Below are 18,873 nucleotides of genomic sequence, written 5' to 3' on the forward strand. Positions count from 1 at the left end.
GCACAACCTGATCCCAGATTTAATTCTCCAACTCTGACTCCAATTTCTTCAGATTCATTATATTCTTTATATTTATTAAGATTTGTGCAAACTGTTCTGTATACAGGTGATATTAAGAAGATGGTGATCCAAAACAAGTAATTCTAATATGTTCCAAATTATGGAGTTAATGTTAATGGAACAATTACAGAACAACATGTCAAAATAAGTGTGTAAAATACCAATATGGAAAGGTGTTTTACTGGCATAAAAGTTGCCAGAAATAAGCATCTTAAAGTTGTACGGTACAACTCATGGCAAAAAGGTTTTGTAAACAAGAACAATGGACTAAATAAATGTGTAAATCAATTATATTTAAAACTGGCATATATTTTATGTAGTCAGTTATATAATTTCACCTGTGTGAGCTGTTAATGGTTTGTGTATCGACCACAACATGTTAAGTTTTAATCTGCAATTTGAGAGGGAGACGGTGAAATCGGATGTGTCGATATTGCAGCCAGACAAAGGGGACCACAGAGGCATGAGGGAGGAGCTGGCCAAAGTTAACTGGAAAGGGACCCTAGCAAAGATGATGGTGGAATAGCAATGGCAGAAATTTCTGGGAATAATCCGGAAGATGCAGGATCTATTCATTCCAAAGAAGAAGAAAGATTCCAGGGATAGAAAGAGGAGACCGTGGCTGTCAAGGGAAGTCAAGGACAATATAAAGCTAAAAGAGAAAGCATATAACATAGCAAAGATTAGTGTGAAGCTAATCTGGGATTTTGGGGAGTTTTTAAAGAACAACAGAGGGTATTAAAAAGAAAATATGGGGAGAAAAGATGAAATACGAAGGTAAGCTAGCCAATAATATAAAAGAGTATAGCAAGAGTTCCTTCAGTTATATAGGGAGCAAGAAAGTGGCAGGACCGCTGGAGAATGATGCAGGAGAAGTAATAATGAGGAATAAAGAAATGGCAGAGGAGTTGAATAACTTTTTTGCACCATCTTCACTGTGGAAGACACCAGCAATGTGCCTGAAATTCAAGAGAGTCAGAGGGTGGAAGTTAGTGGTGGCTATCACTGGGGAGAAGGTGTTTGGGAAGCTGAAATGGCTGAAGGTGGATAAGTCACCTGAGCCGGACAGACTGCACCCTAGGGTTCAGAAAGCGGTGGCTTTAGATATCGTGGAGGCATTGATAGTGATATTTCAAGAATCACTAGAGTCAGGAGTGGTCCCAGATGATTGGAAAATTGTCAATATTACCCTGCTGCACAAAAAAGGAGCAAGGCAGAATAGTGGGAACTATAGGCCGGTTAGTCTGACTTCAGTGGTTGGTAAGATTTTAGAGTCCATTATAAAGGATGAGGTTACGGAGTACTTAGATGTTCACAATAAAATAGGCTGAAATCAGCATGGCTTTATGAAGGAGAGGTCTTGCTTGACAAATTTGCTGCAATTGTTTGAAGAAGTAACTAGCATGACAGACAAAGGAGACAAAATATTTGGATAAAACTGCTCTAACTTGCCATTAATCGTCATTAAATTGGCAGTCTTGCTCAGTAACAATTTAAACTTATGTAAGAAGTGGAAAAAGATTAAATTGATGCAGTAGAGTATCCTTCTGACATTAGTAGGCCAACATTGCTCCTAAATATTCTATTCCACTTCCCTTGGCCATCTTTGACCTGACAGGTCCTGTTATCACAAAACGACATCAAGCATGTGATGTTGCTCGGGTTATCAACATATACGCATCCCTCCTTTTCCTGGTGGAAACAATTCTCATATGACCTGAGGTCATCGTTGGGTGTGAATTTGCACGGTTTGGCGATATCCGCGACCAAACATTCAGACTGAAGGTAAAGAACCCGGATTATCAAAGCTATTCCCATTCCTCTTTCCCAATAGGAACAAAAAAATCTTGTCTACTCACTGTTATTGGATAATCCTCATAATCTTTATAATTCAAAAGCCAAAAATGTTTTCTAAAAACGATCTAACCATGATTAAACAAATTTACCTGTAAGATCCAGGTTTTAATTAATCCCAGTAATAATAAACCTTGGTGGTTCTTTTGCTTTGGTATAGCTTCATTAAAATTAATGACTGTGTTTAATGACATTTATCATTAGTGATTAAGATCACTAGTTCTTAATCAATCCCACAAGTGGAAATATCTCCTCTTAGGTCATCCTCCCAAATTATTCCCAAGTTCTGCAAGGGTCGGTGCTGGGGTCGCTACTCTTCATGTTGTATATTAATGATTTGGACGAGAGGATTGAAGACTTTGTGGCAAAGTATGTGGATACAAAAATAGGTGGAGGGGCAGATAGTGTAGAGAAAGCAGGAACTCTGCAGAAGGACATGGACAGGTTGGGAGAGTGGGCAGAGAAGTGGCAGATGGAATATAGTATAGCAAAGTGTGGACTCATGCATTTTGGTAGTAGGAATAAAAGCATAATTATTTTCTAAGTAGTAAAGAAAGCAAACTCAATGCTAGCATTTATTTTCAGAGGGCTTGTATACAAAAACAGGGATGTAATGGCGAGGCTCTGTAAGGCGCTGGTACGGCTGCATTTGGAATATTGTGAACAATTTTGGGCACTATATCTGTGGAACGATGTGCTGGCTGGAGAGGTCCAGAGGAGGTTTACAAGAATGATCCCAGGAATGAATAAGTTAACCTATGATGAGCATTTGTTGGCACTGGGCCTGTACTCGCTGGGGTTTAGAAGAATGAGGGGGGACCTCATTGAAACTCACATAACAGTAAAAGGCTTGGATAGAGTGGATGTGGGGAGGATGTTTCCATGAGTGGGAGAGTCTAGAACTAGAAGTCATAGCCTCAGAATTAAAAGGACATTCTTTTAGGAAGGAGATGGAGACATTTCTTTAATGAGAAGGTGGTGAATCTGTGAAATCATTTGCCATAGAAGGCTGTAGAGGCCAAGTCAATGGATATTTTTAAGGCAGAGAGAGATAGATTCTTGATTACTATAGATGTCAGAGGTTATGGGGAGAAGGCAGGAGAATGGGATTAGGAGGGAGAGATAGATCAGCCATGATTGAATGGCAGAGCAGACTTGATGGGCCAAATGGCCTAATTCTACTCGAATTCCTTATGACCTTATATGGATGTATTACTTTTTTATGGGGAAGCAGTGAAGTATATTTTGGGCAAGTGTATCTTCAAGCACCATATGTATCTGAAAAAAATTGATGCCAGGCACCATTGTTCAAGAATGACAAAAAAGATGCGGTTCTACACTCTGCCTTGTCTGAGTGATAACGCTGAAACCAACAACAAAGACACTCTAACTGGGATACATAATAAAGGCAGCTAGGATCAAGTGCATCCCTGGAGTTTTGGGAACTAAGGGGTAAAGTAAAAGAGGAAATCAGAAGGGCAAAAAGGAGACAGGAGATAGCTCTAGCAGATAACTCTACGGATTACGCATTGAGATTTTATAAGCAGATAAAGTGTAAAAGGGTAACCAGAGAGTGGGACCCTCAAGAATCAAAGCGGTCAACTCTGTGTGGAGCCACAGGAAATGGGCAAGGTTCTCAGTTAATATTTCTCTTTTTTTTACCTTGGAGAAAGGCAGGAGATGGAGAATCTTGAGGTAGTTACTGGAAGTGTCTTGAGAGCAGTCAGTATTACGGTCGTAGAGGTGCTGAAGGTTCTGACATATATGAAGATAGACAAATCTCCTGGTCCTGATCAGATATATCCAAGGACACTGCGGGAAGCTAGAGAGGAAATTGCAGTAGCCCTAGCGTACCTTTATGAGGAGTTGTTAAATACAGGTGAGGTGACGGAAGACTGGAGGGAGGCAAATATTGTAGCTCTATTCAAGAAGGGCAGCAGGGAAAAGGCTGGGAACTACAGGCTAGCGAGCTTAACATATGTGGTCAGAAAGTTACTAGAGAGTATTCTGAGGGATAGGATATACATGCACTTAGATGGACAAGGGCTGATTAGGGACAGTCAACATGGTTTTGTACGTGGGAGGTCGTGTCTCACAAATCTGATTTGAGTTTTTTGAAGACGTTGTAGCGACCATAGAGAATGGTCCGGGTCGTCGAACCCTCAGATTGGCCAGCAAGGTCACGTGTGAGCGCGACCGTAGGGATTGGTCCAGAGAGCGACATCGCTGATTGGCCAGCGTGGTCATGTGCGCTTTTGGCGCCCGAAATGTTCAGTTCGGCGAAGTCTTCGAAGAAGACAGTAAGTTTTTGATGGTTGTCCTTTACCTTGTTGTTTAACTTTGTATTCGAATATTGCGGCTGCAATAAACTTCTTCTACAATCAACAAGTTTTCGGACTCGCCATATTGGTGACCCCGACGTGATCTGGACGATCACCGACTATGCAGGAACACGACGCCTCGTTGTTGATTGCCGCGCCTGGCACACCGGAGTTAAGCGCGGTAAGCGTTCACCTTCCGTTGTTTTGGACACATTCACCGCAATCTTGGTTTGTCCACACCGAAGCCCAATTTCATATAAAGAACATATCGGCCGACTCGACGAAGTATTACTACCTCGTCAGCGCTCTATCACCGGAGACGACCACACGCGTGATGCGGTTCATCGTTAATCCGCCTGCGGAAAGCAAGTACGAGGCAATGAAGAAAGTGTTACTGCGAACCTTCGGGTTTAATAGGCATGATTGCGCTGAAAGACTTCTGCACCTACCGGACCTCGGAGATCGACGGCCGTCCGTTCTCATGGCCGAAATGATGATGCTAGCCGGTGAGCATACGGATTGCCTTATGTTCGAACAGGCATTCCGAGAGAAGCTTCCTGAGGATGTCCGACTGCTGCTCACGGATTGTTCTTTTAAGGACCCCGAAGCATATGCAGCGAAAGCGGACGCGCTCATAGCGGCTAAAAACAAGGCAAGCGGTTCGATCAACAAGGTCTCGACATCAGTGACCACGCCACAGCGACATCAAGATGGCGCCGCGTCTCCCGCCAGTTCTCCGAAAGCCCGCCAAAAAGATCCGCACAAGCGCGGCTGGTGCTATTATCACCTACGATGGGGTAGAGAATCCCGCAACTGCCGCTCACCTTCGGCCGATCGTACATAGGGGCAGTTGCGATTGGCCAGAACCGACGCCTCTACGTCCACGATCGATTCACGGACACAGAATTTTTGGTAGACACGGGAGCCATCGTCAGTATAGTGCCGCCGACAGACCTCGAACCCAGAACGGGTAAGACAGGTCCCACCCTCATCGCGGTTAATGGCAGCCCCATTCGCACTTTCGGTATACAGAAGATGTCCCTTGTGTTAGGCCTCCGCACGTACGAATGGCCATTCATCATAGCAGACGTCAGACAAGCGATCCTAGGCGCAGATTTTCCCTGGGCTTTTTCACTGGTCCCTGATGTCCGCGGTAACGACCTCCGACCCTCCGCCAGCGAGGAGCCCGTCGCTCCGACAATCGCCTCCCCGCCCAGCCCTACTGTCCAGGCCGTCGTCGCGGCCCCTGACTCGTATGCTGAGATCCTGGCGGAGTTTCCAGAGCTGCTCATCCAACGTTTTGACACGCCTTCGGCCAAGCACGGCGTGGTCCATCACATCCGCACCGAGGGCCCTCCCGTTTTCGCTCGGGCCAGGAGACTACCGCCAGACAAACTGGTGGTGGCACGGGCGGAATTTAGGAAGATGGAGGAAATGGGCATTGTCCGTCAGTCCGACAGCCCGTGGGTCTCGCCGTTGCATATGGTCTCCAAGGCATCTGGGGGGTGGAGACCATGTGGCGATTATCGGCGTCTCAATGCTGTCACCACGGCTGATCGCTACCCCATACCGCACCTACAGGACTTTTCGTCTGGGCTGGAAGGAGCGGTGGTGTTCTCCAAAATCGATTTGGTGCGAGGATACCACCAGATTCCGGTGCGTCCGGAGGACATACAGAAAACTGCCACGATTACTCCGTTCAGGTTGTTTGAATGGTTGCGTATGCCTTTCGGTTTAAAGAACGCGGCACAGGCTTTCCAACGACTGATGGACCGTGTGGGTCGGGGTTTACCCTTTTTGTTTATTTATTTAGGCGACATCCTGGTTGCCAGCCCCTCAGTGCAGGAACACCAGGTCCACTTGCGGACTGTGTTCCAGCGGCTCCAAGACCACGGGCTCATTATCCAACCCTCCAAGTGTCAATTCGGCCTCCCTTCTCTTGATTTTTTAGGGCACAGAATTACCCCTGCCGGCGCCTCCCCTTTGCCCGAGAAGGTGGAGGCTATCCGGGCATTTCCCAGGCCCACCACAGTAAAAGGACTACAGGAGTTCGTAGGCATGGTTAACTTCTACCATAGGTTCGTTCCGGCAGCTGCGCGGGTCATGCGCCCGCTCTTCCAGTGCCTTGCGGGAAAACCGGTAGAGTTGATATGGTCCCCGGCCGCAGAGTCGGCTTTTACAGCAGCTAAGGCAGCATTAGCAGACGCCACCATGTTGGTCCACCCGAGCCCCTCCGCCCCCACGGCCCTGACGGGTGACGCCTCTGACGTGGCGGTGGGCGGGGTCTTGGAGAAGCAGGTCGGTGGCCGTTGGCAGCCCTTGGCGTTTTTCAGCCGGCAACTAAATTCGGCTGAGCTGAAGTATGGCGCATTTGACCGAGAGCTTCTGGCCCTCTATTTAGCTGTTCGTCATTTCAGGTATTTCCTTGAGGGCCGCCCATTTGTGGCCTTTACGGACCACAAACCATTAACATTTGCATTTTTCAAATTGTCTGACCCATGGTCAGCCCGCCAGCAGCGGCACCTGACTGCTATCTCCGAATTTACCACCGATGTCCGTCATGTCGCGGGTAAGCTTAATGCCGTTGCTGACGCCCTGTCTAGACCTGCTTTTTCCCCTATTTCGGCGGTGGACTGCGAGGTGGATCCCCAGGAGCTTGCGGAGGCACAGGTTCTAGCGGATACCGCCTCGGCATACCAGTCCACCACTTCGGGATTGAAGTTGGCTCAGGTAGCCTGCGGGTCGGAAGGCACGAAAGTCTGGTGCGATGTTTCCCTTCCCCGTCCCAGGCCGGTAGTACCGCCCTCCCTTCAGCGCCGGGTTTTTGATGCCATTCATGGGCTGGCGCACCCGTCCATCCGCTCCACCTCTGCTTTGGTAGCAGCTCGGTTTGTCTGGCATGGCCTACGGAAACAGGTAGCGGGTTGGGCGCGTTCCTGCGTTCCCTGTCAGACCGCTAAAGTCCAGCGCCATGTCCAGCCCCCCGTACAGGAGTTCGAGGTCCCAGCAGTTCGTTTTTTCCACATCCACGTGGATTTAGTCGGGCCTTTGCCTTCCTCCCGGGGCTACACCCACCTCCTCACGGTGGTGGATCGGTTCACCCGGTGGCCAGAGGCTTTCCCATTGTCTGATATTTCGTCAGCGTCTTGTGCCAGGACTTTGGCCCTCCATTGGGTAGCTCGTTTCGGGGTCCTGGCAGTTATTACCACTGACAGGGGGCCGCAGTTCACTTCGTCCCTCTGGGCCGCGCTCGCAGAACTGTACGGTTCCAAGTTACAACCCACTACTGCATATCACCCCCAGGCAAATGGACTTGTAGAAAGGTTCCACCGTCAACTTAAGGCGTCCCTCAGTGCAAGGCTTGAAGGCCCGGACTGGGTAGACCAACTCCCCTGGGTTCTTCTGGGCATCCGGACTGCTCCTAAGCTAGATCTCGGTGCGTCGTCCGCGGAGCTAGTATATGGCTCGACACTTCGAGTACCCGGAGATTTGTTTCTGGACCCCTCAGACCAGCTGCCTCCAGTCCCATCAGTCTTAGCATCTCTCCGGGCACTGGTGGGTTCCCTGGCTCCAGTTCCGACTTCACGTCATGGGTGTCCCATGGTACATGAACCGCCTTCCCTGAAGGACTGTGAGTTTGTGTTTCTGCGAAAAGATTCCCATCGTGCCGCGTTGCAGAGGGTCTATCAAGGGCCGTTCCGGGTTTTGCGTAAGGGAACGGCTACCTTCACCTTAGACATGTGCGGCAGGAGTGAGCTCGTCTCGGTGTCCCGGCTCAAACCTGCACACTTGGATCCGGATCAACCAGTCCTGGTCGGCCAAACCCCTAGGAGAGGCCGATCTCCGTTAGTTCCGCTCAGTCCAGGACCCCCCGTTCCGGCAGTTCCTCCAGGACCCCCCGTTCCGGCAGTTCCTCCAAGTCCGGAACCCCCGGCTCCTGTGGTTCAGGCTGCCCCTCTCCGTACTCGTTATGGTCGCGAAATCCGGCTCCCTGCTAGGTTCCGTACCTCGGGTTCTGGGGGGGGTCATGTAGCGACCATAGAGAATGGTCCGGGTCGTCGAACCTTCAGATTGGCCAGCAAGGTCACGTGTGAGCGCGACCGTAGGGATTGGTCCAGAGAGCGACATCGCTGATTGGCCAGCGTGGTCATGTGCGCTTTTGGCGCCCGAAATGTTCAGTTCGGCGAAGTCTTCGAAGAAGACAGTAAGTTTTTGATGGTTGTCCTTTATCTTGTTGTTTAACTTTGTATTCGAATATTGCGGCTGCAATAAACTTCTTCTACAACCAACAAATTTTCGGACTCGCCATAACGTAACCAAAAAGGTCGATGAGGGCAGGACAGATGTAGTATATATGGACTTCAGCAAAGCATTCGACACGGTTCCACATGGTAGGCTGCTCTGAAAGTTTTTTGATGATGCGACCAAAATGATTGATGAAGGCAGAGCTGTAGACTTTGTATATATGGATTTTGGTATTGTATATATGCATAGAAACATAGACATAGACATAGAAAATAGGTGCAGGAGTAGGCCATTCGGCCCTTCGAGCCTGCACCGCCATTCAATATGATCATGGCTGATCATCCAGCTCAGTAGCCTGTACCTGCCTTCTGTGGCAGAGAATTCCACAGACTCACCACTCTCCGTGTGAAGAAATGTTTTCTCATCTCGGTCCTAAAAGACTTCCTCCTTATCCTTAAGCTGTGACCCCTGGTTCTGGACTCCCCCAACATCGGGAACAATCTTCTCGCATCTAGCCTCTCCAACCCCTTAAGAATTTTATACGTTTCTATAAGATCCCCCCTCAGTCTTCTAAATTCCAGCGAGTACAAGCCCAGTCTATCCAGTCTTTCCTCATATGAAAGTCCCGCCATCCCAGGGATCAATCTGGTGAACCTTCTCTGTACTCCCTCTAAGGCAAGAACGTCTTTCCTCAGGTTAGGAGACCAAAACTGCACACAATACTCCAGGTGCGGTCTCACCAAGGCTCTGTACAACTGCAGCAGAACCTTGCTGCTCCTAAACTCAAATCCTCTTGCTATGAATGCCAACATACCATTCGCTTTCTTCACTGCCTGCTGCACCGGCATGCATGCTTTCAATGACTGGTGCACCATGACACCCAGGTCACGTTGCATCTCCCCTTCTCCCAATCTGTCACCATTCAGGTAATACTCTGCTTTCCTGTTCTTGCCGCCAAAGTGGATAACCTCACATTTATCCACATTATATTGCATCTGCCATGCATTTGCCCACTTGCCTAATCTATCCAAGTCACTCTGCAGCCTCCTAGCATCCTCCTCGCAGCTAACACTGCCACCCAGCTACGTGTCATCCATAAACTTAGAGATGTTGCATTCAATTCCCTTGTCCAAATCATTAATATACACTGTAAATAACTGGGGTCCCAGCACTGAGCTTTGCGGTACCCCACTAGTCACTGCCTGCCATTCCGAAAAGGACCCGTTTATTCCTACTCTTTGCTTCCTGTCCGCCAACCAATTTTCTATCCACCTCAACACTGAACCCTCAATACCGTGTGCTTTAAGTTTGTACACCAATCTCCTATGTGGGACCTTGTCGAAGGCCTTCTGAAAGTCCAGATATAATACATCGACTGGTTCTCCCTTATCCACTCTACTAGTTACATCCTCGAAAAATTCTATAAGATTCGTCAGACATGATTTGCCTTTGGTAAATCCATGCTGACTTTGTCCGATGATTTCACCACTTTCCAAATGTGATGTTATCACATCTTTAATAACTGACTCTAGCATTTTCCCCACTACCGATGTTAGGCTAACTGGTCTATAATTCCCCGTTTTCTCTCTCCCTCCCTTTTTAAAAAGCGGGGTTACATTAGCTACCCTCCAGTCCTCAGGAACTACTCCAGAATCTAAAGAGTTTTGAAAAATTATCACTAATGTATCCACTATTTCTGAGGCTACTTCCTTAAGCACTCTGGGATGCAGCCTATCTGGCCCTGGGGATTTAGCTGCCTTTAATCCATTCAATTTACCTAACACCACTTCCCGACTAACCTGGATTTCCCTCAGTTCCTCCATCTCATTAGACCCCCGGTCCCCCGCTATTTCCGGCAGACGGTTTGACAAGGTTCTGCATGGTAGGCTGCTCTGCAAGGTTAGATCCCATGGGATTCAAGGAGAGATAGCTGAATGAATAGAAAATTGGTTTTATGGAAAGAAGCAGAGGGTGATGGTGGAAGGTTGCCTTTCGGACTGGAGGCCTGTGACTAGTGCAGAGGGCATAGGTTTAAGGTGAAGGAGAAAAGATTTGATAGGAAGCTGAGAGTAACTTCTTCATGCAAAGGGTGGTAGGTGTATGGAACGAGCTGCTGGAAGAGGTTGTTGAGGCAGGTACTATCACAATGTTTAAGAAATATTTTGGACAGGTACATGGATAGACCAGTTTAGAGGCATATGGACTAGTGTAGATGGGACATGTCTACCGGTAGAGTCTATGACTCTAACATTTTGGACTGAAGGCCTGTGACTAGTGGTGTGCCTCAGGGTTTGGTGCTCGGTCCATTGCTGTTTGTCATCTATATCAATTATTTAGATGAGAACGTACATGGCATGGTTAGCAAGATTGCAGATGACACAAAAGTGGGAGGCATTGTAGATAGTGAAGATGGTTGTCAAAAATTGTAGCAGGATCTTGATCGGTTGGGCAGGTAGGCTGAGGAATGGCTGATGGAATTTAATACAGAGAAATGTGAGGAGTTGCATTTTGGGAGCACCAACATGGGCAGAACCTACACAGTAAACGGTAGGGCACCAGGGAGTGTTGTAGAGCAGAGGCATCTAGGAGTACAGGTACATAGTTTGTTGAAAGTGGCATCTCGGGTAGATAGGGTGGTCAAAAAGGCTTTTGGCACATTGGCCTTCATCGATCAGAGCATTGAGTATAGAAGTTGGGAGGTCATGTTAAAGTTGTATAAGACGTTGGTGAGGCTGCATTTAGAGTATTGTGTTTAGTTTTGGGCACCATGTTATAGGAAAGATGTTGTCAATCTAGAACGGGTGCAGAGAAGATTTACAAGGATGCTGTCAGGACTTGAGGGCCTCAGCTATTTTAGCGAGGTTGAGCAGACTATGACTCTATTTCTTGGAGTGCAGGAGGATGAGGGGTGATCTTATAGAGGTGTACAAAATCATGAGAAAAATAGATCGGGTAGATTGCCCAGAGTAGGGGAATCAAGAACCAGAGGACATAGGTTTAAGGTGAAGGGAAATTTTTTTTAATAGGAACCTGAGGAACAACTTTTTCATGCAAAGGGTGGTGGATGTATGGAATGAGCTGCAGAAGGAGGTGATTGAGGCAGCTACTATCGCAATGTTTAAGAAACATTTGGACAGGTACATGGATAGGACGGGTTTAGAGGCATATGGTCCAAATGCAGGCAGGTGGGACCAGTGTTGATGGGACATGTCGGCCGGTGTGGCCAAGTTGGTCCAAAGACTCTATGACTCTAACTCCCAGCCCTGAACATATCTGGCATGAATCACACCATTCAGTGCTATTGTAGACCAGGTTTTCAACCACACATCACAGGTAGAATGTTTTAGAATTGCAAAGATTATGGTGCTGAGTTGCTAATGCAAAGTTTTCAACAACTGCTGGTTTTAAAATATGTTCCAGTCTATTTGACCTGGATTGAAATAAACCTCATGGTGAAGAAAGCACAAAAGTAAATTGCAGTGAAATAAAAACATGGAAACAATGCAATAGAATCACACAACAGAAATAACTAAATATTGTATGAAGATGTAGAGGTTACTTATGTAAAAAAGCAATTTTCCACAATGGCAGTGACCGACAAAAATATGACACAGAAATCAAAAGGGATGTACTGTTGTGGTTGCTAACTAATTCAAATTTTGCTGTCTTTGGATTGCAGTCAATTAGAGTGAGTTAATAGTAAATGGTGGGAAATAACAGTTAAGTAGTAATGACAGAGATCCCTGTTGGTACTTTAGTTTAGTATAGTTTAGTTTATTGTCACATGCACCAAGGTGCAGGGAAAAGCTTTTTATTGCGTGGTTTGATTATGAATAGGTGATTTTTTTTTGCTTAAATATTAAATCTCTAAATTATACAACTTTAAAATCTATATAGAAATGGCAAAACAAACATGTTTTCCATGTAGAATAGGCAAACTGTAAGAAGGAGCATAGTTCGATAAATGTACATGTTGTACAAAATGAATTCATTTCTATACCAAAGTAATTTTAGCAATTGTTAAATTTGGAGTTAACTTGTATTAATAAAGTACATTATTATGGTTGCAAGTTGTGGCAAAGGCAAATAAGTTTTAAGAAATAACATTAAATATGTTAAGAGCGATGACATTTATCCTTGCACATGTTGGGTCTTTGGCTAAAAGCCTACCTTGAAGCTAGTATAATGGATGCATTGAGGCTGCTATAACAAGATATAGCCACTGCCATTGGAATAATCCATTTCATTATTCCTAGTGTGTCTTCTGCAAATGTCTGAAAAGCAAAAAAAAACATTATATTCTTCATTGTACATGTGGAATATAATCCAATACAGTAATTTTATTTTCATAAAATCAAATTAATTAAATGAAACTCAGTAGCAGCTATGTGAAGAAAAATTCAATGAGATGGTCAGTTTCAGCTTGGATCTTATTTCTAAAAATATTCCAATTTTTGCATGGCAAAATAGACATATTTTCTAATCTTCTTCCCATAGAAAATTATGGCTGACTTTGATAATGTTGAGTGTTGGTTCATATTCTGGAACTCTTAATTTGTTTTTCAAAATAACTTTGCACTCATTTTTTTCTCTCCAATTCTGTAATTGCAGTCAAATTAGTTTATTAACCCCACTGGTAAAACTTGTTATAAAACAAAGGAAATCAGAAGGCAAGGTACTAAAATGAAGTAAGGCAAATTAAAATATTATTAGACAGGAACTCAGGAGGGTACACTGGGAGCAGCAGATATTGGGTAAGTCCACATCTGACATGTAGGAGTCATTTGAAGGCCAGTAGATCAAAATTCAGTTCTTGCATGTTCCAGACTGATAAGGATGGCAAAGTAAGGGAACCTTGGATGACCAAAGAGGTTGTACATTTGGTCAAAAAGAAAAAAGAATCACATTCTAGGTTTAAGAGGATGGAATTAGGGCCTTTGAGGAATACAAAGAAAGAAGGAAAGAAACCAAGTGGGCGATTATAGACAATAGACAATAGACAATAGGTGCAGGAGTAGGCCATTCAGCCCTTCGAGCCAGCACCGCCATTCAATGCGATCATGGCTGATCACTCTCAATCAGTACCCCGTTCCTGCCTTCTCCCCATACCCCCTCACACCGCTATCCTTAGACCAAAATAGCTTTGGCGTGTTAGATTAAAGAAAATCCCAAACTTTTTATACCTACTTGAAAAACAAGACGATAGCCGAGGATAAAATAGGAGGACAAGTATAAAGGAGAGAATTTGTGCTTGTAGTCTGGGGATGTAGGCAAGATACTAAATGAGTACTTTTAGTATAAGAAAATAACTGCAGATGCTGGTACAAATCGAAGGTATTTATTCACAAAATGCTGGAGTAACTCAGCAGGTCAGGCAGCATCTCAGGAGAGAAGGAATGGGTGACGTTAGAGGTTGCGGGGAGACCTAATAATAATATATATAAAATTATGAGAGGCATTGATAGAGTAGACAGTCAGAACCTTTTTCCCAGGATGGAAAAATGTACACTAGTGGGCATGTCTTTAAGATGAGACTTGCAAGGTTTAAAGGAGATATGCAGGACGAGTTTTTTTTTACACAAAGGGTGACGAGTGCCTGGAACATGCTGCCAGAGGTGATGTTTTAGGCAGATAATTTAGCCACAGGCACAGATAGTGTAAATATGCTGCAACATAATTTAGAGATTTTTGTTCCAAGAACCTTTTAAAGAGCCTATCATTATTAATTATGTCAACCACTACCATAAACTGTTGATCAATAAATCATCTATGAATTTACCTCTGTTCATCCCCCTGAGGATAAATGTTACTGCACTGCTATGATTTGAAAATCAGAATGCATAAATGCCATCGCAAATTTATGTCTTTCAACTACGTAATATAGTGCTTGCACCAAGGATCATCTCAATTTTCACTACTGTAATATAACAATGTGGTACACAACAAATCTAATACATCTCTTTGATTATTGTTCGTAAACAGGCTACCATTTTTCTTTTTTGGCTTCCTATTGCCAATGACTCCTGTTATCTCTCAAATGGCGTGTGGATTTACTGGGATGTACCTCTAAAGTCTCAACTCATTGCAAAATGTGAATTTTGCTGAATCCCTGAATTGACCTCTGCCAATTCATGGTTGACTCTCTATTGGTCCTTTGCTCATTCATGGAAAATAAGAAGTGTGCCAATTAAGTTTGCTCTTCAAACAACCCTGAGACATATTTGGTGTCCTTAACTGTTATTAAACTTGGATATTCATTTGTCAGTGCAGCACTTTAACCATTCAATCTATAGCTCAACCTCACTCATTTTAGGATCACCACTTTAATTTCCGGTTGCTACTATCTCCTGCATGGATAATCTGGACACACTTATTGTAATTTATACTATGTTTTTGTAATCTAAAAATACCTCTGTTGCTATCATTGGTATTTTGTTTGCCTTTCCTGTACTCTATCCATTATATTTAGATTTGCTTTCCGTATGTTGACTGCTTCTTCCGGATTCATTTTTCCCCATTTCAGCTTATCACATTAAATACCAAGACCACTCACTCTTTGCTTTCTATTAGTTCAACTCAGCCAAGAAATTATTTAGAACTAGACCAAGTGAGCCTGTTGGGTCCAAACCTCTCCTGCAATGGTGCAACACCCTCTCCTCCCCTCCCCCTACGTCCTCCCCCCCTACCCATCCCCTTCACCCCTCCCCCATCCCCCCTTCCCCTCCCCCCACCACTCCCCCCTCCCTACCCCCCTCCGTACACCCTCCCCCTCCCTCCATTCCCCACCCCCGCCTCCCTACCTCCTGCATTGGTGCACCTTCTACTCCCCTCTCCCCATCCCCTCCCCCTACACCCTCACCCATCCCCTTCACCCCTCCCCCATCCTCGCTGCTCCCCTCCTCCCCTCCCTCCCCCCTCCCTACCACCCTCCCTACCCCCCAAGCACTGACCTTGGCCCCGTTTCTCCTGCGGGCCTCTCCTGTGGGCTACGAGCGGTGGGGACGGCTATCTTGTGGATCCTCTGCCACAGCCGCTGCACCAAGGGAGGAAGGTCAGGCGCGGGGCACTCCGGGACTGGGGCGGAGGTCCTCTCCGCTGGTCCTCCCGGGGGGGGGGGGGGAGGGTAGAGCCCATTTAATAAAGTTTATGTTAAATTGTATTTAAAATGAACAAAAGTGGGTTTATTCCGTCCACGGGGGAATGGTACGTAAGGTGGGGCATAAAATTGTTGCGCTATCTTGTACCGTTTTGGCTATGTCAAGCCCCAAACCATATAATGCAACGATACAAGCGGAGAGTTTTAGAGAGAGAGAGAGAGAGAGAGAGAGAGAGAGAGAGAGAGAGAGAGAGAGAGAGAGAGAGAGTTTTAGAGAGAGAGAGAGAGAGAGAGAGAGAGAGAGAGAGAGAGAGTTTTAGAGAGAGAGAGAGAGTTTTAGAGCGTTTTAGAGAGAGAGAGAGAGAGAGAGAGAGAGAGAGAGAGAGTTTTAGAGAGAGAGAGAGAGTTTTAGGAGAGAGAGAGAGAGTTTTAGAGAGAGAGAGAGAGAGAGAGAGAGAGAGAGAGAGAGAGAGAGAGAGAGAGTTTTAGAGAGAGAGAGAGAGTTTTAGAGAGAGAGAGTTTTATAGAGAGTTTTAGAGAGAGAGAGGTTTTAGAGAGAGTTTTAGAGAGAGAGAGAGAGTTTTAGAGAGAGAGTTTTAGAGAGAGTTTTAGAGAGAGAGAGTTTTAGAGAGAGTTTTAGAGAGAGAGAGAGAGAGTTTTAGAGAGAGAGAGAGAGAGAGAGAGAGTTTTAGAGAGAGAGAGAGAGAGAGAGTTTTAGAGAGAGAGAGTTTTAGAGAGAGAGTTTTAGAGAGTTTTAGTGAGAGAGAGAGTTTTAGAGAGAGAGTTTTAGAGAGAGAGAGAGAGAGTTTTAGAGAGAGTTTTAGAGAGAGAGAGAGAGAGAGTTTTAGAGAGAGAGAGAGTTTTAGAGAGAGAGTTTTAGAGAGAGAGAGAGAGAGAGAGAGAGAGAGAGGAGAGTTTTAGAGAGAGAGAGAGAGAGTTTAGAGAGTTTTAGAGAGAGAGAGAGATGAGGAGCAGATGGGACTAAATGCCTCCTTTACTTTGAGAGAGGTGGAGGAAGTACTATATTCTTTACCCAAGTAATAAATCTCCAGGGGAAGATGGTTTCCCGCCTGAGTTCTATAAAAAATTTAAAGAGTTGTTGTTACCACTATTTATGGAAGTGATACATCAAGCGGAGAAAACATCTACATTACCAGACTCCTTCTCATTGGCAATTATAACTGTAATTAAAAAAAAAGGAAAAGACCCTTTAAATGCATCTTCTTATAGACCAATATCATTGTTGGAATGTAGATTATAAATAGTTTGCTAAACTTTTAGCAAGGAGATTGGCAGAATATTTACCGAAGCTGGTTAAAGAGGACCAAACTGGATTTGTCAAAAAAAGGAAAATATCTGATAATGTAGCAAGATTTATAAGTATTTTACATTTAGCACAGAAAAGAAAGGAATTGAGCGTAGCTGTTGCTTTAGATGCTGAAAAGGCGTTTGACAGGTTAGAATGGGATTTTTTATTTAAAGTATTAGAGAAGTACCGATTAGGAAACAGTTTTATTAACTGGGTAAAAGCTCTTTATAAACAACCTAAAGCCAAAGTGGTGACAAATGGCCAATCTTCTCAATCATTTAATTTGGAAAGATCTAGTAGACAGGGATGTCCCTTGTCACCGGCTTTATTTGTATTGGCCATTGAACCTCTGGCAGAGCTAATAAGATCAGATTTAGATATTAAAGGATTTAAAGTTAACCAGGAAGATTACAAGATTACTTTATTTGCAGATGATGTCTTAATCCTTAAGAAAACTATATTCTAGACTGGAAGAATATGGGAAAGTATCAGGATATAAAATTAATAAAGATAAAACTGAAATAATGCCTCTTGTTGAAGGCAATTATGATCAATGTAAAAGAGAAAGTCAGTTTAAATGGCAAAAAGAAGGCATTAAGTTTTTAGGAGTTAAAGTAGATAATAAGTTAAATAATTTGTATAAATTAAATTATAAACCACTAATAAAAAAAATTAGATGAGGACCTGAAGAAATGGATGAATCTTCCAATTACATTGATAGGGAGAGTTAACTGTATTAAGATGAATATTTTTTCCGAGGATACAGTATTTATTTTCAACACTGCCTATACCTTTGCCAAATAATTTTTCCAAGAATTGAACAAAACTGTGAGGAATTTTCTTTGGAAAGGTAAAATGCCAAGAGTGTCTCTGGAAAAATTAACATGGAAATTTGAATTAGGGGGATTGCAATTACCAAATTTTAAAAATTACTACCTGGCAGCGCAAATGAGTTTTATTTCATCCTTTTATCAGAGGGTGGAAAAACAGCATGGGGTTAAAATTGAAATGGATAAAATAAAAGTCTTGTCCAGAAGAATTTATATATAAATGGGAAGCGAAGATATTAGTTAAGGATAAAGAGTCACCCTTGCTAAAACATTTAATTAATACATGGTTGAAAACAGTTAAAGTTAAGGATAAAAGATTTTTTTTAACAGCTAAAACTCCATTAGTAAAAAATGGATTATTGCCGTTTGCTTGGAATAATCAAATACTACAACTCTGGGAACAGAAGGGTATTAAAAATATAGGAGATTGCTATGAAGGGAATATCTTTTTGACATTTTCTCAATTGAGAAATAAATATCAAATTCCAGGAATAGTATTTTCTTCTATTATCAATTACAATCTTTTTTAAGGGAAAAGTTAGGAAATTCAATGTCTCTATTTCAGATTAAAGGAATCGAATCCTTGATTCAGGGTAAGGGAATTAAAAAAATTATATCATCAATGTATAAACTACTACAGATAGCTAGTCCAAAGATAGGAATTAATAAAGCAAGACAAAGATGGGAAACAGATCTTAATATTATTATTGATGAACCAAGTTGGGAAAGACTGTGTCTAGATATTATGAAAAATACTATTAATGTGAGGTATAACTTAGTGCAGTATAATTTTTTTGCAGCAACTATATTTAACCCCGGAAAAATTAAATAAATTTAAACTAAATTCAACTGAAAGGTGTTTTAGATGCAACCAAGACGTGGGCACTTTTATACACTCTACTTGGGCATGTCAGAAGGTAACTCCTTTTTGGCAAGACCTAAAAAAGTTTTTAGAGCAATTGATGAATAAGATTATACCAATGGATCCAAGGTTTGTTTTTGCTAGGAGATACAAAAGGAATAACACCAAAGCTAAGTCTCAATAAACATCAGGAAAGATTTCTCAAAATATCATTAGCAGTAGCCAAAAAATGTGTTGCGGTTACATGGAAAGAACAAAATGAAATAAGATTCGAAAGATGGCATGCAGAAATGCGG

General features: G+C 43.8%; 1 protein-coding gene across 1 annotated transcript in view; it reads right to left on the bottom strand.

Annotated features, from left to right (window-relative positions):
* LOC144594267 (Y+L amino acid transporter 2-like) overlaps window positions 1–18,873 on the bottom strand; it is a 103,906-nt gene that overhangs the window by 34,020 nt on the left and 51,013 nt on the right. Inside the window, exon 6 of the mRNA XM_078400532.1 lies at window positions 12,651–12,754. Coding sequence (XP_078256658.1) covers window positions 12,651–12,754 — 104 coding nt within the window. The remainder of the gene's footprint in view (window positions 1–12,650; window positions 12,755–18,873) is intronic.

Source organism: Rhinoraja longicauda, chromosome 6 (genome assembly GCF_053455715.1).
Source record: "Rhinoraja longicauda isolate Sanriku21f chromosome 6, sRhiLon1.1, whole genome shotgun sequence".
Lineage (NCBI taxonomy): Eukaryota > Metazoa > Chordata > Chondrichthyes > Rajiformes > Arhynchobatidae > Rhinoraja > Rhinoraja longicauda.